The following is a 21217-nucleotide window of genomic DNA, read 5'->3' on the forward strand; positions in this document are numbered from 1 at the left end:
AGTCTGACCCCAAGGGTCTCCCTTTCCCTCTTCACTGGAGAGGCAGGTTTGGGTCTGGGAACCCTAAGGCTGTCTCTAGGAGTGTGGGTGAGGACCAGAAGCAGCCTGGGTAATGAGCAAAGGCAGTTCATCATGCCAGAGAATAGGAGGCAGTTTCTAGGAACTGGAGTAGCAAGATAGGAAGCCATAAGCAGAGATCAGAACCCCTGCCTGACATCCCAGGAACTTGTAGGTGAACCAATGAGCCCTTTGAACCGCAAGAGCCGGGAAGCCACATGGCTGCCAAGGGCCACTGCCCTGTCCTGACTACTGTATGGGTTTCTTCCAAGCAGTGATGCTTCTGGACTAAACCCTGGGATGACTGCAGGCTTCTCAGTAAAAAGGAAAATCATCAGGTGTTGTGGGGGTCCACCAACCCCAACCCCAGAGCAGAAGGGAACAGAACTGAGGCCCCGCCCTGTGGACATCTTGGTATCTCAGCTTAGTTTGGGAGGGTGAAGGCTATAGGTGGGAAGGTTTGCCCAAGAGCTGAGGGCTACAAGTTATGGACAAACTGTCAAGTTGGGATAACTATCCCTTATCCTCTATGATTCAGGTGAGGGAAAACTGGAGTTTTCCAGCCATGGAAAGGCATGGCATGGTAGGGAACTCGTGATGGCAGAAGAGGCCACACTTCTCTGTAATCAGGAAGCAGAGAGCAAACGAGGCATTGGGCCAGACTCACTTCCCACTTCCTCCAGAGGCTCCACCTCCTAAGGGTTCAATACTTTCCAAGAGTACCACCAGCTTGGGACCCAGTGTTCTAACACAGGAGCCTACGGTTTGTGTTCAAAGCACAACACTAGCTGAGGCTGCCTCTCAGCACTGGGTCCGGTTAAGTTGGGGCTGACGTATTAAATATCTGGATGATAGGTGATTTTTTAGTAGGAAAACTCTACCTTGGGGCAGAAACTGCTGGGAAGAAGCCCCGTTGAAAGCCTTCTATCCACAGAAAACCCAAACTTATAAGAAAGACATGATGTTCTCCCTGGCTGGGCTAGAGACAGAGTCTCAGGGGAAGGAGTGCTTACTCCCCAAATGTGTGGGTGGGAGTAGCCACACCCTGAGGCCTGGAAAAGGTGCTGCCTGCACTGCAGCTCCGTGTTCCTGTGCAGGCCCAAGGAGGACAGTGACAGCTCACGACCTGCCCCTTCAACCGAGGTCCCTGAATCGGGGCAGTCAGTACCTTAACCAGGAAAATCTCAGTGTACATTCTGCAAGAAGGTTAAAAACAGAATTGAGATTTGTCAGTAGGAAAAGGGCATGTGAAGAAACACAGCTTGCAGCCATCTTCTTTGAGACACGGTAAGAATGAGAAGGACCAACTGTGCAGATGAATCCCATTGGAGAGAATAGCTTTCAGACTCACTGTGACCCTTTGGGGGCACACAGCATCTATTGACCCAGTGGGCAGGTTGGTAGTCTTCCCTGAGGGGACAAGTGACAAAGAATGACTCGGGTCTGGTACGGGTAACATTTCCAGGGCTGCCTAGGTGCTCTCCAGTTTACAATCTCCAAAGGTACTAAGTCTCTTTTCAGCCCCTGAGGTCAGTGTGGTGCTAGCTTGGAGGAATATCCTACTAGGGACCCATGACTCTGTGTGGTGTGTAGGCCATGGGTGACATCATGAAGGTGATGTTACGGATCCTATCATTTTGGTGACCACGTCTCCAAGGTTGTAAAATTGCTCTATATCCAAATACGCTTGTTACTCCCATATACACTGAGACCTGCTGAGAATTTCAACACGTCACCATCTAAATGACATTTTCCAAATGTTCTTAGCATCCACCAAAATCCAAGACAGGCCACATCTCTGTTTTCCTGAGAAGAGAGTGTACTTGTACTGCAATCTGGGTTTTGAGTCTAGAACCTAGAACAGCCTTGTGGAAAGTCATTGGGTAATTGTGGAGCAGTAATGTAGAATGGGAATTGGTGCTTTGAGATTCACTGATGGCGGACTCTCTACTCAGCTCCCTCACCAAAACCCTGGACTGAGTTGTACATTATCAGGGGAGTTAGCCATTTCTGGACATTTTCATTTTAAACACAACGGATACCTCGGTGTCCCTAACACTATAAAACAGGATACTTGAGAAAGTAAGGCAATTATATTATGAAGGAATAAATATGTCTAGAGCAAAGCCGGATGTGGGACTAGGTGTCTGAGAGAAGGAGGCACCTGTATGTGAGGCCTAGAGAAGCTTAGGGCAGCATATATGCAAGCAAGATTTCCCATGTCCACATCCTTCTTCTCACCTCCTAGCCCACCACTCATTCCCTTCCTTGGCCACATCTCTGGGATGGTGCCTCTTCCCACTTTCAACTCCCTTCTTTGTCTAGTTTCCAAGATGGTGCCTTCCTTCACTTGTCACTCCCTTCCTTGCCTATCTTCCAAGATGGCCCCTCCCTTTGCTCTCTCTTGCTCACCCTTTAAGGTAGATCTCACCCCACTCCACCCACTCCCTTATCTACATTTCTTTTTTTTTTTCTTTTTCTTTTTTTTTTCGGAGCTGGGGACCGAACCCAGGGCCTTGTGCTTGCTAGGCAAGCACTCTACCACTGAGCTAAATCCCCAACCCCTTGTCTACATTTCTAAGTGATGCCATCCTCACCACCTACTCCAATCTTCTGTCCCTATCTACACGTGTAACATTACTTGAGAATCCATGTATCGAGACAGGGTCTTACAGTATGGCCCAGGCTGGCCTATGAACTAATGATACTCCTACGTCAGCCTGCCAGGCGCTGGGACTAAAGATGCGTGACATGACAACTGGCTCTAATTGTTTCCCAGGCTTTGTCACCACCACCACCCCCCACACACACACACACTCCTAGTGTCAGCTTCCTAAAGGCTCAACCCCATGAGTGTGTCCACTGCACTCTAACTGATGCTTGTTCATTTGTGAGTAAGAGAACAGAATAAGTCAGGGACTCTCTGAACATCAACCTCACTATTCTCATTACATTCCAGCTCTTTCTCTTGCTCTGACCTGACCCCCAATGCTGCCTATCCTGCTCTGGAACGCATAGCTTCTTCCTGCCTCTTCTGACCTCACACAGAGGCTTCTGTTCTCAGCCTCATGGGACAGCACTGTGGTACCACACACATACTCTCAAGTGACCTGGTATTGACCAGAGGCAAGGACCTATAGCCAATCAGAGGTTAAGCCTCTGATCTATTTTGGTGGCACCGTTTCCTCTTTACCCTGGTCACGCTTAGCTTTTGGGTTCTACCTTTCCCACCACAGTTTCCTCTTCAGGGCTCCCATGTTCTCCCCCTGCCCCTTGGTCTCCCCTAAGTGCCAGCAGAGACTAGGCTTTTAGTAACTGTCAAGCATGGCTGGTCAGCTGGTCAAGGAGGAAACTCCCTGAATACTGAGAAGAGATGTTCTAGTCAGTTTTTCTGTGAACTTAAAATTCTTTTTAGAAATCAGTTGGCAAGAAGAAAGCTACCATGGCGGTATAGCCGTAATCCAAAACATTAGGGTGTGCAGAGATGGGAGTATCTGGTCTGTGTGAGACCCTACCTCAGAACAAAGCAAAACAAACAAAATAGCTAGCAGGACACAAGGTAGCCTCATGGTTTCAGTCCTAGTTCTCTCTTCCCTGTGAAGAAGGGTGCTCGTTCAGGAGACTGGGTCAGGTCCTGGGTGTCCAGGGACAGTGTCCAGGGTCGGGTGTCCAGGGACGGGTGTCCAGGGAAGGGTAGTAATAATGGTTCTCCCAGCAGGTGATATGGATTTCACAATGATTCGCCTGGTGAATGGCTCTGGCCCACACCAGGGCCGGGTGGAGGTATTCCACGATCGTCGCTGGGGCACAGTGTGTGATGACGGCTGGGACAAGAAGGATGGGGACGTGGTGTGCCGCATGCTGGGCTTCCACAGTGTGGAGGAGGTGCACCGGACAGCTCGTTTTGGGCAAGGTAAGGATGGTGAGGTAAGGTACAGATTGGACAACATGGAAGAGAGCCACAGAGTCTAGGCCTGGCCTCCTTCCCCAAAGCCTGTGTAACCTTCGTGTGACATAGTCCACACAGGCCAACTGTGCCCTGGGGACACCTATCCCTCACTCCTGTTCTCAGTACACACCTCATATTTATAAACACTCCCTCTCTATAGAACTTGAACAGGAAGAAACGTGGGTGGACTTGAACCCAAAACAACAGTTCCCATGGATTGGAGAACCTCTCCCCCGTCTATTCCGTCTACTCGATGTACCCTGTTCCTCAGCTGTGTGCACTTGCGCCTGGCTCCTCTCCACTCTGTCTTGGTGTGCTCGTCTGGAAACTGGACTGACAGACTCTGGGATGCTACCCAGCCTAGACCCCTGGGACCCAGCCTGCTGACAATCAATGGTTGTGAACATCTGTGTTCTGGTGTGGGGAGGCCTAGGCTTTGAGCTGATCACATCACCCTCAGCTGTCAGTAGTCTGCTGACCCGTGAGTGGCAGTCACCACAGGGACTTGGGGGGTATGAAGTGGTGCCAGACAAACCCAAAGATTAAGCTTTCTACTCCTCTGAGCTAAAATAGGTACAGGGGCTGCTGGGGCGGCATGAGGAAAGAGGGTGGATGGCTCCTCCTCCCCTCTCCCCTTCCTCTTCACACTCTGGAGGCTGTCCCTAGAGTCCATCTCTACATCTGGGGCTTCAATCATGACCCAGATCGTTTTCTCTACCTTGAAATATTCCCTTACACCTCAGACCCCTCAGAAGCCAGTTACTTCCCAGACAGCACCACACAGACACGGCGTGCACCTGTCAAATGGGCCACATTCTCTTCCTATGAAATCCTTTATCTCTATCAAACCTACAGCACCATTTTGTGTTAGATTCCATCTAAACCAGACTCTGGGCATTTCCACTGTATCACCAACTCCTTATCTGTCCCATTCCCAAGTCTTATAGATTCTATCAATGTCCGCCCGTCCAGAGACTTTTGACTCTGTCTCCTCCCCTTCTTCCTCACCGACCCACCTTAGATGGTATTCATCAGAACAGTGCCTAGGACGGAAACCCTGGAGTCAGGTTCCTGTGTTTGAGTTCGCTGACGTCCTTGAGCAGATTCCTTAACCTCGAAGCTGAGCTTCAAGTCTTTCTCTTTAAAGACGAACTGTCGATATTAGATGAGGTTGCTTGTGCCCAGCAGTTAGCATGGTTCAGGCACCATTGCTCATCTCTGTCCACTACCTATTGAGTGAAGATGGCTGCCAGTCCAAGAGGCCTGAGTGTATCCCTGAGCTTTTATGGACGGCTGCCATTCAGGTTGTCTCACTACAACCTGCAGGTTGGTTCCTGGGCCTGCCTTCTATAGCTGCCAGCCATCTGTCTTCAGTGAGCAATTGCTTGTGTTAACCCCTTCCCGAAACCTCAGTGGGCCTTTATTGCTCTTGTCATCAAACTAACCCTTTTTTTTTCTTTTTCTTTTTTTCGGAGCTGGGGACCGAACCCAGGGCCTTGCGTTTGCTAGGCAAGCGCTCTACCACTGAGCTAAATCCCCAACCCCTAGCCCTTCTTTTTAATTCCCCCCCAGAAACTGTTCTTTGAGACAGAGTCTCACTGTATATCTCAGGTTGGCCTTGGGCTCACTGTGTCTCTCAGGCTACTCTCTATCTAGCAATCCTCCTGCTTCAGCTCACTGAAGTGAAGGGATTTTAAATGCACACCCCTACTACAAAGCCCTGACTAAAGCCCTTCTTAAGACTTCCTATCACTCCTCACTTTTCCCAGGGTGCTTCTATCACAGGTATCTACTGTACTTCTGAGGCCACCTCATGGTGTTTCCTGTCACCTTGCATGCTACCCCATCAGCTCTAAAAGGCAGCTCTGTTTTGTCTCCTGGGAGGAGGTTTCCAGGCCCTCCAATACCTCAGCTCACAACGAACGTACTACTATGCTAGCTCCTGTGGCGTACCATGCATGTGTTGTCATCTGTGTTGTTCACTGGGGGGAGGGTCTAAATATGCAGAAGAGTGCAGAGTGTTGAGCAAGCCCTCAGGATTATTTATTGAATAAATATTTTTTTCTTTTTTCTTTTTTTTCGGAGCTGGGGATCGAACCCAGGGCCTTGCGTTTGCTAGGCGAGCGCTCTACCACTAAGCTAAATCCCCAACTCCTTATTGAATAAATAAATGAATGGTCACCTCCAACTTAGTGTTGTACTACTACAACATGCTCCATAGTCTCGATCTTACCCCATGAAGAATACCTCTGGTGCCAGGTTCTCCTCTGTTCACCAGGAGGTGCTGTTCTGATCTTTTTTACTCTAGGGGACTTTGTAGTATTAATATTTTAATAAATTCCAGGTTGGGGATTTAGCTCAGTGGTAGAGCGCTTGCCTAGGAAGCGCAAGGCCCTGGGTTCGGTCCCCAGCTCTGAAAAAAAGAACCAAAAAAAAATATTTTAATAAATTCCTGGGCATACAGTTGCTTTCCATCTCAGTGGTTTATGTCCCTGTATGAAAGGCACACATACACACAGCCCGTGTGTTTTAATCTGCCTTATGCAGCACAACAGCTGGACGACTGCCTACCCTCCGTGCTGTTAGAATCTACCTTCCACTGATAATGCCGAATACTACTCACTAATTTCTATGGTCCATCTGCTCCGGACCCAACTGAGCAGCCTTCTGGGCTGCGTTCATTGGCCCCTGGATTAGAACAGTCCTCTGCCTGCACAAGGAGAGGTCCCAGGACCAGCCTGGGAACTCGTTAGGACATTATTTTGTCCTGGGTGATCCAGGGATGTATGTAGGTCTAATGACCCTGCTCCAAGTGTATTGTCCTTCCAGAAGCTGGACAGAAGCCCATTCTGGTAGAGCCCCAGGCTGTTCTTACAGTGTCCACATCCTGCAAACGCATTTGGGGTGGGCAGCCTGGGACCTGTTCTTTATTTGTTAGTTCCCTTTATTTGCTTTGGGTGTGACTAATCCAATGGAGTTCTTGGGCCTGCTGCTTTCTCCTGGGTAATTTGTGAAGTGATGTGTTTTCCAGGAGATGTTCAATCTGCAAGTTATTGCTGTCTCTCAAAGGGCTTATTGTGTAAGAGCCAGGGAGAGGCTATGGTGAAGACAGAGTCCAGGCAGACAGCAGGAGGAGGCTCTCCTCGGTCTGTCCTTGCCTCACTGCGTGGCAAACCTGAGATAGAGGACATGAGAATCTCCAGGGAACAGGTTTAAGTGGTTTAATTCATGTAGTTGGTTTAGTCAATAGTATAGTGGCTCAGATGGCCCCACAAGCTTCTTTGTAAAGGGCAGATCTAGAATGAGTAACAGAACAAGATTTTCAAAGTCTCGGTGATTCCACTAAAAAAGGAGAGAGGGGTCATCTGACTGTGAGGGAGGATACAGTATGGTCAGTTACGGGTCTAATCCCTGAGCTACCTCTCTTGTAGGCTTTCATGGATACCATAGCCTTCCCAATATAGAAACATCCAGTCGACTAATGTGGTGTGAAATACAAGTACCTGGAACCTGGGTTAAGACCCTTGACCTTTGACTTTATGCTTCTTTGTTGTATTCATGATTTTTCCTATTACTATGGCAAAAATATCATACATAAACAGCTCAAGGGAAGAAAGATTTGTTTTAGCACATGGTTTTAGAGAGTTGTGACCCATCCTAATAGGGAAGGCATGGTGATAGGTGCTACTGGTGGGAGGTGGCCTCTTCCTTTCTAGTGAACTAGGAAGCAGACGAATCAGGCTGGAGTGGATGTAACTTTCAAAATCTGCCCTTTACTGACTTTCTTCCTTTTGCTAAATAGGTCCCACCTCTTAAAGGTTCCACTGTCTCTCCAAACAAAGCACCAGGATCTCCATGTGTGGCTACCTTCAGACCAGCAGGTTGACCCATTACAGCTCAGTGATCAAGCCTGGCTGCAAGTCTTAGGGACTTAGTGTTTGAGGGGCTAACCTAAGGTTGGAGGATGTCTGACTATAATGTCAAATTTGGGAATCCTTTATCCTTCCAGTACTATGGTCTTGGGCTCACAGAATTTGCTACTAACAAACCCAGTTCTGGGTCACAGGATAATCCAAGACCTGTCGGGCATTACTGTTCTTATTAGATCTTGACAAAATGTCCATTCATAAAAGCTTCAAGATACTGTATTCCAGTGGAAGGGAGAGTCAATTATAAGTGTGAACCTGGGGATAGGTGGGTAGGTAGCAAGATTTGAATTTGAAATGAGTTTCTACTAGTTACAAACTGGTAATCTGGTACCAATTGCTCTCTGAGCCTATGTTTTTTAATTTACAGAATGTGTTTCTTACTGTCCACCCCAAAGCATAATGGTGACGACTTATAGGCACTCATACCTGAAAGAAGCCTGATCCATAGAAGAGACATGCACCAATCTCCTGATATTATTACTCAGCCTACAGGAAGCTAAGCTCATAACGAAGGATGCATTCTCGGTAGAACAGAGAGGGAAGATGGCTGCCCCCAGATGTGAAGAGCACCTGTAGGGACCGCCAGGGCATGGCCATGTCATTTACACACACAATCCCTTTTCTCCTCCTTTCTGCTTCCGAGTCGCTTCTAAGACATTGTGTTTGCCTCTCTTCACAGGCACAGGGAGGATCTGGATGGATGATGTGAACTGCAAGGGAACTGAGAGCTCCATCTTCCACTGCCAGTTCTCCAAATGGGGCGTGACAAATTGTGGGCATGCTGAGGACGCTGGAGTGACTTGTACTGCCCTCTGAAAGTGGCCACAGCCCAAGGCTAGGGCACTGCCTCAGAGCCACATTCCTGTGTCTCTGGGGTAGGGGGAATTGCTTGGAGCCACCTAGCCATGGCTCGTGCCCAATCCAACACCACCCTACCCTTGCTGCCAATTGGCCATACTCTGGTTCCAAGGTGACCTGGTGTCACTCTCTTTGCAGACAACTGCTCCAACGTGCTCGTGGGACCTACATTCTGTCTTTCTCTTCCACCAAGGTTTCTACATGGGGAGCCCCAGTCAATTGAACCAGCAGTGTGTTCAGTTATCTGAAGACGATTCATAAAGGCCTGGGGATCCATATTCTCTTTGGTCTCTTGGTTATGGATGGATGATGATATGATGTTATAGGCAAGAGCAGCAATGGAGGTGGGAGGTGTTATGGGTCATTTACTTTGCAGATAACTCCCCAGCAAGTAGAAACCCTTAATGACTCTGTTTCCCCACTTTTACTCTGCCTCTTCACACTATATATTAGTTTGAGGAAGGGGCAGTGGAGAAGCCAGCTACGGAGGACACTTAAGAAAATGGCAGACACCTGAAGAACCCAGCTGGAGCTGGAAAGGGAAGGGGAAAACTACCATGGTGTGTTACATCATATCTTGGGTGCTGGAATCACTTATCCATATTGCTGTGTTCATAATACAAGGCATGTCCCTCGGGGCAGGATCCTGCCTCTTGGGAGTGCTCACCTGACCTGCTCACCTGGCTTCCAAGTTAGAAGACCAAGAATGACCAAGACTGAAACCAGGCTCCCATATGAATCTTAGTCTGCTCCTGTTAGGCCTGAGCAACAAGCTTGGGCTATCGACATTGCTTATCAGAAGGTTGTATGCACCAAGTCCTCCAGCGAGCACATGTGAGATCAGACGTGATGGGCTTCTAAGTCAAGTGTACACACAGGAGGGTGATTTTAAAGTGTGACATGGGAGGTAGACACAGTAACCTGAGCCCATCAGTCATTAGAGACTGTGTCTTGGGGTCGTTGATGACAGTGTACCTTCCAGGCCTCTCTAAATAGAATCTTGTGATCCAAAGAATGCAATCCTGATAAGCCCCAAAAGGATAGAAAGTATGAAATTCTATAACCTTCCCATGGGAAATGAAAGCCCTTACGACTCTTCAAGCCTGTGAGCTTCACTTCCCTCCTGTGTACAAAGAGAGCATCATCTGTTCTTGACCCAAGGAGGAGGTGAACTAGATTGTACATGTGTTCTAGAACTGGGGGAGGTATACAGGGCAGCAACTGAGTGTAGACCTGTCTGTAGATAGTAGAGTCCCAGACACAATCACATATCCTGTGAGGTGAGCACTGTCCTGCTCTGGGTCATGAAGACCTAGGTACCCCCAGGTGTAGTTGCCCCAACGATCCTGACTGGCTGCTCAGCCAATATGTGATCTTGGTCATTCTTGCTTGCAATATGTGTTACTCACTACTGTTCTCATGATATGACCAACTGTTATGTTTACATAACATGCATGTACTCATGCATCTTCTTGCAGAGCAAATGTATGTATACCTGTATAAGAGGAGCACTCCTATTACATTGTTCAGCACGTCACGATGGTTATGTTTTTAAAAGATATGCTAGAGGCTATGTTTTTTTAAGGTATTTTTTTAAAAGTGCCTAAACATCACTTTGAGAATTGTGGGAAAGAATCCATTTACCCCAATGATGAAGACTCAGTCACTTTCTCACTTGGTCTTTACATGGAAGAAACACACGTTTGGTTTTATGTCTATAAAAGCAATGTTGAAAAGTATTTTACCCATAAAAATAAAAGTCGACTAGTTTACAAACCTACCTATGAGGGCGTGGAAACGACCATGGCCTGTATTTCAGGGACTAATGGAAACTAGGCCTAAAATACTTCAGATGTTTTGTAAGAAAGACTCTCAATAAAGCAGACATTTGAAATAGATGTCAGGTGGTCCATCATATCTTTTCTCACTGTGGAAAGAGCTGTAAGGCAATCTCAGTCTTTCCAGCGAGAGTTGTTAGCATGTGATGCCCATGAAAAGCCATTGCCATGTTTTCAGAGGACATTCAACACACACGTCTAGGCTGATTATGTGATAGAACACATCTCAGTCTGTTTTCTGTTGCCATGACAGAATACCTGAGGTGAGGTAAGTTTATAAAGAAAACAGGTTTATCTGTAGTACTCAAAGTCCGAAACTGGGCAGCTGTATCTGGCAAGGGCCTCGTGCTGTTTCGACTCAAGGCAGAAGGAAGAGGACAAGGGGTCTGTACAGCAGAGACCAAGCATTCAGGTGGGCTTGCTTTAGAATGAAATAGGACCACTATCCATGGATGACTCTGCCCCTGTCACCCAGACACCTCCTCAAACTGCCACACTGAGGAATCAAGGATCCAATACAGGCATGCGTGTGAAGGGGTGCACTCAACTTACAGCAGAACCATGCCATTTAAGCTCCATTTGGTGGTCCTCCAAGAAGTCAGGTTCCAAGCAACAGAACAGCCGTTGAGGCCCTTTCATGAGCGAATGGTTTTGAACTTCACTTGATCTTACCCAAAAGAACGTGCTCGTGTTTGTACCCGATACGCCCCCCCCCCCCCCAAGTGTCTTAGTTAGAGTTTTGTGACTGTGCAGAGACACCATGACTATGGCAACTCTTATAAAGGAAAACATTTCATTGGGGCTGGCTTACAGTTTCAGGGGTTTAGTCCATTACTAGCAAGCATGGCAGGACACAGGCAAACATAGTGCTAGAGAGATAGCTGAGAGTTCTATATCTGGATCCACAGGCAGCTTTGTTGACTGCAACACACTTCTCTTTCTCTCTCTTGGGCTGGTTTTACTCCCTCTTAGCAGCTCTCCTTGATGTGCATCCCATAATTCTGGCATCTTTAATCTCTTGAGGTCTCCAAGGCCACCCAGGCTTCACCTTCACAGCTTCACCATAGTGGCCTCTCTAGGCCTCCATGCAGGGAAATCCCTGTCACATGCCTGGCCTCAGTGGTTTTCCTTAGTGGTGAAGGGAGATTCTATAACCCCTTTCTTATATCCTTGGTTCTATATCCAGAGTCACATGGATGAAGCTGCCAAGTTCTGCTGCTTGCTGAGGTTGGAACATGGCCCCTTCTTCAAGGACTTGTTCGATAACTTTCTGTTTTTAATGGTTTCCTTCATTGCCTAAACTTGGCTGTTCTGGAATTTAGAGATCTGCCTGCCTCTCAAGGGCTGGGATTAAAAGTGTACACCATCACACCTGGTCCTAAACTATTTTTTTTCCACGTGGAGAGGTTTAATGAGAGCAGCGGAGAGGAGAAGAAAGGAGGCTGGCCATGGGCACGTGGAGGGAAGAGGGGGAATGGGGAGAGAAGGGATAGGGACAAAGAGGGCACCAGAGGAGGAAGAGCAAGAAAGAGCAAGAGCCCTAAACTATTTTTTAAATTTTCTTTTCATTCATCCTTTATTCCTTTCCACAAACCATAAGCTTAGCTGGGTGGAGTCTTGCTCTGAGGCCACTGATCTTTTATTCCACTTGGCATCAGGCTCCTTGTCTCCAGCTGTGCAGTTTGTATGTTTCCTTGCCCATCTTGCTCCTGCTCACTATAGATCTGCATGAGACTGGCCACTCATAGCCACACAGCACCACACAACACAGTCAATGCTAGGATGTTTGGGAAAGTCCTCTGCCAAAGCTGTTAAGCCGGAACTCTTCAAATTAGCCTCACACAGGTGTTGTTGGTGTTGTTGTTATTGTTGTTGTTGTTGTTGTTGTTGTTTTTAACAAAGCAGCCACATTCTTCATCAAAAGACCAACCTCTAGGCAACATGCTAAAATTCTTCCTGAAACCTCATGAGCTGGACCCGCACAGTTCAATCATCCTCAGGAAATACTGTCTTCCGTGTTCCTACTTCGATGCCCAACTAAGGCCCATGGAAAGTGTTCATGTTCAACTGCTTTTCTGATTCAAAGTTACAAAGTCCACATTCCTCCAAACAAAAGCACAGTCAGGCCTCTCACAGCAACACCCCAGTCCCTAGTACCAACTTTTATCTTAAGAGTTTCTGTTTCTGTAAAGAGACATCATGACCTCTGTACAGGTCCTGCTGGTATGAAGTCAAACAGTCCTATGAGGAAGGAGTGAGGTTGATTAAAGGAAAGATAGAAAAAAGAGGCAAGAGACAGGGATGGGAGGTCTGCTTGGTGAATACCATGCCAGCAGCAAGAGTATTTCCCATAGCCTTCTTATACTACATACCGTGGGAAGCAAAGCCACAAGCTAACAAAAACAATTTTACTAAAATGTGCACAAGACGTTTGTTTCCATCCCCAAAACCTCTCTGCTCCTTCCAGCAAGGCCAATAGAAACTTCAGCCCCTAGCCTTGAGACTCAGGTGCACCTCCTCCTTCCACCCCTCTGCAGACCTGGAAATCTGCCAACAGGCCCTGACCTGCCTTAACTCTGTCTGGCAGGTAGACTTTCTATCTCTCCCTTCTCCTCTCTCCTCTCTCCTCTCTCCTCTCTCCTCTCTCCTCTCTCCTCTCTCCTCTCCCCTCTCCCCTCTCTCCTCTCCCCTCTCCCCTCTCCCCTCTCCCCTCTCCTCTCTCCTCTCCCCTCTCCCCTCTCTCCTCTCCCCTCTCCCCTCTCCCCTCTCCGCTCTCCTCTCTCTCTCTCTCTCTCTCTCTCTCTCTCTCTCTCTCTCTCTCTGTCTTTTTTATCTGCTTCAGAGAAGTGTCAAACGGTTCCCAACAGACGACAGCAACTCCTATGAAGGAAAACATTTAACTGGGGTTAGCCTACAGTTTCAGAGGGTTAGTACATTATCGTGTCTGGAAGCATGGCAGCTTGCAGACATGGTGCTAGAGAGGAGTCGAGAGTCCTATATCTGGATCCACAGGCAGCAGGAAGAGAAACACTGTACTGTGCCTGGCTTGAGCATCTGAAACCTCAAAGCTCACCCCCAGCGACATACTTCCTCCAACAAGCCACACCTACTCCAACAAGGCCACACCTCCTAACAGTGCCACTTCCAATGGGTCTTTGGGGCCACTTGCATTCAAACCACCACTGATGCTAAGGCAGTCCAGTTAAGTAGTGAGTGCACAGTTCCTGGGCCCTATCATCTAAGAATAGGCAAAAGTGTTCCAGCACAGCAGCCTGTGAGAAGAAGTCTGGACTCCACAGTCCTAGATGCTCCTAGGTGACTACTCATTAAAGTCCTTACACCCCGAGTTTGCTGTGGGCCACTTTGGTGTGCTAAAAATCAACAGATGTTTCTGGAAATCCCTCAAGAAAGTATGCTTTTCCTCTTCTTTCCAAAAGCCTGGATGGTGGCCTGCCCTCCCTCCCTATAGATATCATAGTGATTCTGTCTATGCGATCAAGACCATGGAGGAAAGCAGCACCCTTCACCATTCATTCATTGTTTTCCCTACTGTCTAGAAGTCAAACACAGCCATCGCCAGTAGACAAATGTGCACATATTTTTGGACAAGTTTCTTGAGCCCCTCCCCCAATTTTCTTCATGGACTTTGATGACAAAATAATAAAAGTCATGCTAACATTCTCTAACAGGTCTAGAGTCTGAACTGGTTTGGTTCTGTTTGTAAACTAGCTCCCTACAGGAAACCTTCTGTAGAACATGCATGCCCCACCCAAGCTTTGCATTCTTCTCCTCCCTGCATCTAAAGCTTTAGAGCTAAGGTAGGTTCTGTTAGCATCAGAAGCTGTTTACAGATAGCCTCTGAATTCAGCGATTAGGTCATCCCTAGGCAACGAGGACCCTCCTATGGCTGTTGCCATGGCAACCGCTGCACACCCCCTGAGCATGCATCACCTGCATTACCTGTACGAGTCATCACGTGGGTTACCTATGTCATGGCCCCAATTAAAGACAGAGACCCAGACCCATCTCTCTCTTTTCTCTTCCTCGATTCTCCCCTTTCAATACAGGACCTCTTTTGTGGGAACTGTGCTGGCTCATTGTGATCTGTCCAGGAACACGCTGCTTTCCAACTAACAGGTTCTATCTGTCAGACGCTTCTTATTCATCCTTCTCCGCCAAGTAGAATAGGTAAAGAAACTTTCAAGCAGAACATTTACTCTTCAGGGGGAGACCTTGAGCTAGTCCAAGTGGAGTCAGTAGCATACACTCTCATCTTAGGTCCTTTTTTAGAAGTTGTATCGGCCTCGTGAGCTTCACATATATGCTGATCAATGCGGAGCTGTTGCCTTAGTTAGGGTTTTACTGCTGTGAACAGACACCATGACCAAGGCAACTCTTATAATGACAACGTAGTTAGGGCTGGCTTACAGGTTCAGCCCATTATCATCAAGGCGGGAGCATGGCTGCATCCAGGTAGGAATGGTGTAGGAGGAACTGAGAGTTCTACATCTTCATCTGAAGGCTGCTAGCAGAGTACTGGCTCCCAGGCAGCTAGGATAAGCCCACACCCATAGTGACACATCTACTCACACTTCTACTCTAGCAAGGGCCACACCTTCTAATAGTGCAACTCCCTGGACCGAACATAAACAAACCGTCACAGCTGCCAGAGCTTCAAAGGAATGCCTATACATCTTTCTGGAACTTTCTCTGTGTGGTTCCCCTCTCTCAAATACTGAGAAATTCCACAAAGCTTGGCCTCTCATCTCTAAACATCATTCCTCATGTCTGAACAGCTGTTAGAACTGGATTACTCCTGATGCTAAAAAAAAAAAAAAAAAAGAATCCAGGCCAAGGTCGAGCTCCCCATTCGCTCCCCTCTGCTCAGGGATCACAGTCTTAGAATTATATGCTGTTCAATGTCTAAAATGATAGGTTTCAAAAATGTTGTACAATTTACAATTTTTCCAATTATGTCAGAAGGTGGGCAATTCTGGTAAGTATTCTCTCCAAGGCTAGAAGTAGAAGTTTTCCCTATAGCTATTTACTGGCCCAGGAGAACCATGACAGAACATCTTTGTTCAAATATAGCACCATTTGATAAAGAAAAGCTCTGGAAAGATCTGGTTGGGAGAGGTGACTGAATAAGCAAAAGCTTCCCCTAACTTTCCGCCGTAGGCCTCCCCCACCCCAGCAAATCCCTCCCCCTCCAGACACCCTTTGAAAGTCAGTCCCAAGGCTCTCCATGGGTTCTCCTTTGCAGAACTGAGCTATGGGTGAACAATGAGGAGATCATTTCAGTAAAAATATAAACGGGTTTAACCGGGCAGATGCCAAATAGTCAATAGTAGCTTATGTTGTGACTCCAGAGAGCGCTAACACTTTGGTGTCCCCTTGCCCAGCTCACTTGCCTATCAAGCCCTGTACAGTCCTCACCAGAGCCAGTTTCTCATTGTCTAAGCTATGTTCCCTGTCATCCACCTGTCAAGCCCTGTACAGTCCTCACCAGAGCCAGTTTCTCATTGTCTAAGCTATGTTCCCTGTCATCCACCTGTCAAGCCCTGTACAGTCCTCACCAGAGCCAGTTTCTCATTGTCCAAGCTACGTTCCCTGTCATCCACCTGTCAAGCCCCGTATAGTCCTCACCAGAGCCAGTTTCTCATTGTCCAAGCTACGTTCCCTGTCATCCACCTGGGTTTCACTCCTGATGACACGGCTGTGGTCCTGAGGACAGACCTCACACTTCTGCAGTGGGCAAAAGCAGACTCATTTTAATAGGCAGTCTGAGTCGACCTTCTTTCCTTGCAGAAACCCAGGCCCTCTCCACAAAGAAGTGGCCAGAGATCTTATGTCCTGCTCATTTATGTATTTACTTGTTGTCTTAGGGTTTCTAGTGCTGTGAAGAGACACCATGACCACTCTCATAAAGGAAGACATCTAACTGGGGCTGGCTTACAGTTCAGAGGTTCAGCCCATTGTCATCATTCATGGCGGGAAGTATGGCAGCACGCAAGCAGACACGGTGCTGGAGAGGTAGTTGAGCTTTACATCTGGATCTGTGGGCAGCAGGAAGAGATAAAGGAACTGGCCCTGACTTGAGCTTCTGAAACCTCAAAGTTCACCTCCCCCCTTTGACACACTTCCTCCAACAAGGCCACGTCCACTTCAAGAAGGCCCCCCTCCAGTAAAGCTCCTCCCTGTGAGTCTATGGGGGGCATTTTCATTCACACCACCGCATTTACCTTGTGCTGATTGAGCATCTACAATGCGTGAGGCCCATTTGCTGTGATTGACAGGTGCTAACAGGACCTGCCTTGCATTCTCTGCATAAAGTACGTTAGAGAAAGCTACACGCGTTACAGATTTGATCCTTAGGATCACAGAAACCCTTCTTGTCACTACCCTTCAGGATAATACTGACAACCCAAGGAGATTACTATCGAATGACAGGAAATGCACAGGTGAAGAGGTCGGTGCTCGTTTGCTGAACTTGTTTGCAAACCGCAGCAGCTCACTGAGCTGAAACACAGTGGGCTGTTCCTCCTTGGCCTCTGGTTCAATTCCTACTTTCAGATTCCTGTCCTGATTCCTTCCAAGATGGACTGTGAGGTGAGGTAGAAGCCAAATGAGCCCTTTCCTTCTACGTTGCTTATGGTTCATGGAGCTAGCATTAAAGTGGCAAATGGCTTGAGTACAGTGACACACACATCTTTAATCTAGTCAGGAGGCTGAGGCAGGAGAATGGCAAGTTCAAGGCCTGCCTGGGTAACTTAGTAAGGCCTTCTCAGAACAAAAAATATCAAAAGACCAGGATATAGCTCAGAGGCAGAGTACTTACATAGATTACACAAAACCTGAGGTCAGTCCTTTATACCACAAACTAATAATAATGGCTAATCCACAGGAATATTTAAAAGTAAATACTAGTATTGGGAATGTGAATGAGGGCAAAGAAGAGAAGTGGCAGCATAGGAGACATTAGCAAAAGCAAGATTACAACAGTGCAATTTGGGGAAATTAGGCAAGACTGCAGTTTGACGCATCTGTGGAAACAGAATCAAGAGAAAGTCCTGCGTAGTCAGGGAGTCCAAGAGCATGGAACCTGTGGGTGGAAAGCTTCCCACAAAGAAAGCAGCACCAATGACTTATAAGGTGAACCCTAGTGCTCACAGAACACAGGGCGAGCATCCGCCAAGCAGCCTGGACGTGACAATGGGGAAGCACACTGAGTCATTCTGTGAAGTCTGAATCACTTTCATAACAAGACAAGACAAAAGCACAGGAAAGCAGAAAGATTCCAGGCCCATCTCACCCAGCAATATACATACAAAAGCCATGAACAACATTTTAGCAGAGAGACCCCACTAAGCATCAAGAATTACACATCAGGCTGAGTTAGAGTTTTCCTAGAAATGTAAACTTGGTTTAATATAATAAAATCCATAATTACAGGTCTTCACATTAACAAACTCAAGGAGTATATCTTTATATACAACTATCTCAGTAAACACAGAAAATTCAATATTTATGTACAATAAAAACTTTTAATGGGCCAAAGAAAGTTGGTGACTTCCCAATAAGACCTCTGTCAACACTGGGCAGTGGTGGTGCATGCCTTTATTCCCAGCACTCAGAAGGCAGATCTCCGAGTTTGATGTCAGCCTAGTCTATAGAGCAAGTTCCAGGACAGCCAGGGCTACACAGAAAAACCCTGTCTTGAAAAAAAAAAACAGACAAAAGAAACTATCAACAAGGTGGAATAAGTAGATATTAACTTAAATATTTTAAGTGTGGACATGGCAATCAATAAAGTGATGTGTCAAGCTGTCTCTGCTGTTTTTCTGCCATGGTCAGAGACCCAGAATGCACAGTGAGGAGAGGAAAGTGGCTAGGTCTGGAAAGGAAAGAGTTAAACACTTATAGGTGAGGGCTAACATTTATAAAATTCCTGAATACGGGGTTCAGCAGATGGCTCAGTAGGTAAAAGCAGGTCCTGCAAAAGCAGGAGGTCCTGAGTTCAAATCTCCAGGACCCATGTGAACATCTGGGGTGTGGCCTTGTATAATTGGAACCCAGCACTACAGGGGGCAGAGGCAGAAACATTGCTAGGATGGACTGGCTACCAGCCTAGTGCCAGGTTCATGAGAGACCCTGTCTCAAAGGAAAAAGACAGAGAAACTCTGTTCTGAAGCTTCCCACTCTATGCACACATACAACACCCCATACCACTCCCCATATATAGACCAAGTTATAAAATAGAACAATCGGGCTGGAGAGATGGCTCAGCGGTTAAGAGAACTGTCTGCTCTTCCAAAGGTCCTGAGTTCAATTCCCAGCAACCACATGGTGGCTCACAACCATCTGCAATGGGATTCAATGCCCTCTTCTGGTGTGTCTGAAGATGGTGACAGTGTACTCACATATAGTAAATAAATATTTTTTTAAAAAAACAAAAAACAAAAAACAGAACAATCTATAGAAACTTGCTAGAATGTAGACACGTCCGTTGCATGAGAGTATATGTAAGGTGTAAGCTTCAACCTTCCAAGTCTGCTCATTTCGAAGAGACTCTTAACTGGATGTTTTAGAAAAAGAAACAAACAAACAAACAAACAAACAAACAAAAAGAACCAAAGAAAAACAAAGAAACAATTGTTGAGGGCTCAGCAGTAAATCCCATTTCACCCCCTCCAAGGCTCAGGGACCAGATGCTTGCCTGATTCCCATGCTGTGGTCCCCTCGCTATTAGCGTTCATGTAACCCCATCTCTCCACATTACCACTTCTGTTTTCCCAGTGTCCAACTTCAATAGACAGTCAATTCCATGAAGGCAGGAGTGGGGCAGTAGTCACTGTATCATCAGGCTTGGATACAAGGCCTAGTAAATGCCAGAGCAAAGGTCTGAATCCAGACATTCAGATCCTAACACCCAAGATGGTGGTAAAAGTTGGAACCCTAAGGCAGTAACTGGATCAGAGAAGTGGCACTGTCTCAAATGGGACACTAGGTATTTAATATCTGAGAGAAGAAAGAGGAAAAGGAACAGGGAAAATTCCTCTTCGCACTAGAAAGAAGTATGGTGGTGTGTGGGGACTAGGGTGTGATTTGCTCTCCAGGTAAACGCCACCATGTGTGTTGTTGTTGTTGCTTTTGTTGTTGTTGTGTTGTTGTTGTTGTCATTGTTGCTGTTGTTGTTGGAACATCACTTTCAAAACCTGGAAGCAGCTTCCCAATAGCAGACTCAATGGCTCATCTTTGGGAATGGTAGTACCTGCCTCTGTGTTACTACTGAAGCAAATAGTAGCAGATACAGATGGAGGGCTGGCAATATAGCTCAGTCTGTAAAAGCAAGTGCTTGCCTCCTAAACTTGACTGGAGTTCAACCTCCAGATCCCATGGTAGAGGGAGGGAATCGACTCTCTCAAGTTGTTCTCTGACTTTCAAATGTACACTATGGCATGCACATGTCAATGATAATAATAATAATAATAATAATAATAATAATAATAATAATAATAATAAAGCTGTTAAATCCCCACATGAAACGTCTCAGTTGTGGTGACTGCAGCTTGGCATGATTACAGAGCAGAGACTTTATCATAATTAGTGGAGGTCGCTGGTACAATAGAAAGATTGTGGAATGTTGAAAGGAAAATTCCTGTGACCAATTACATTTAGCAAAATTAGTTTGAGCAAGAAAAACCAAACAAAAGTAAGCAAAAGAAAAAGCAAAAGCCAAAAAGAAATGGTTCAAGAGTCGTGCTGCTTCCAAAACCAGAGCAGATTCTGGGAGCTCCAACCCAGAACATAATCTGACATTTATAGAAAATGGAACTGTGAGAGACAATTTAATTGGTTACAGCTTAATTAGATAATTGGCTACAGAGCCTCCTGCAATGGACTAAATAAAGGCCAGCTACTGTGATTAAACTCCATATTGGCTTGGCTGTTGAGCTTGGTCCAAATCAGCGTCTCCTGTAAAGTTTTATTTGACAGGAATATGGATCGAAGGACCTAGATTTTGATCTTGGTTCCACAAACTGGTGGATGAACAAGGGCTTCCAGCCATTGTTATAAATGGGTGTATCCTAGACACCTTTAGTTATGAGGATTTTAAAAAAGAAAAAAGCTCATTTGAAAGTGGTTTGCAAACTCTGAAGCAGTACATAAATAATAGTTTGGATAACATGGAAGATTCTGATTTATGGGAGAGGTGATCATTCTCTTTAAAATGGGGAATTGGTGGGCAGCGAAGAATAACATAGAGACCAGAGGGACAGCTCAGTGGTTATGAGCACCCCTGTTTTTGTAGAGGACCCAGGTTCAATTCCCAGCACCTACATGGTGGCTCGCAGCCATCTGCAATTCCAGTTCCAAAGAATCTGGTCTTGAGTACCAGGCACACACATAATGCACACACATGCAGTCTGAATACCCACACACATAAAATAAATTGATTATTTAAAGAAATAGAAAACGATAGTATGACAGATACCTTCATGAATATTCTAGGCAAAGAAAGGGTTGTATTTCATTAGATGACATTATTAGAGTGGGAACATCCAACATAACGTTGTCTAAACTTG

The 21217-nt window shown here is 46.5% G+C and overlaps 1 protein-coding gene across 2 annotated transcripts in view; it reads left to right on the forward strand.

Annotated features, from left to right (window-relative positions):
- Scara5 (scavenger receptor class A, member 5) overlaps positions 1-10691 on the forward strand; it is a 105107-nt gene extending 94416 nt beyond the window's left edge. The window contains 2 exon segments of one of the 2 annotated variants that reach the window (NM_001431432.1): positions 3773-3970; positions 8615-10691. In NM_001431432.1, coding sequence (NP_001418361.1) covers positions 3773-3970; positions 8615-8751 — 335 coding nt within the window. In that variant the 3' untranslated portion in view covers positions 8752-10691. 2 annotated transcript variants of the gene reach the window in all.
- Positions 10692-21217: the final 10526 nt, after the last annotated feature.

Source organism: Rattus norvegicus, chromosome 15 (genome assembly GCF_021556685.1).
Source record: "Rattus norvegicus strain SHRSP/BbbUtx chromosome 15, alternate assembly SHRSP_T2T, whole genome shotgun sequence".
Lineage (NCBI taxonomy): Eukaryota > Metazoa > Chordata > Mammalia > Rodentia > Muridae > Rattus > Rattus norvegicus.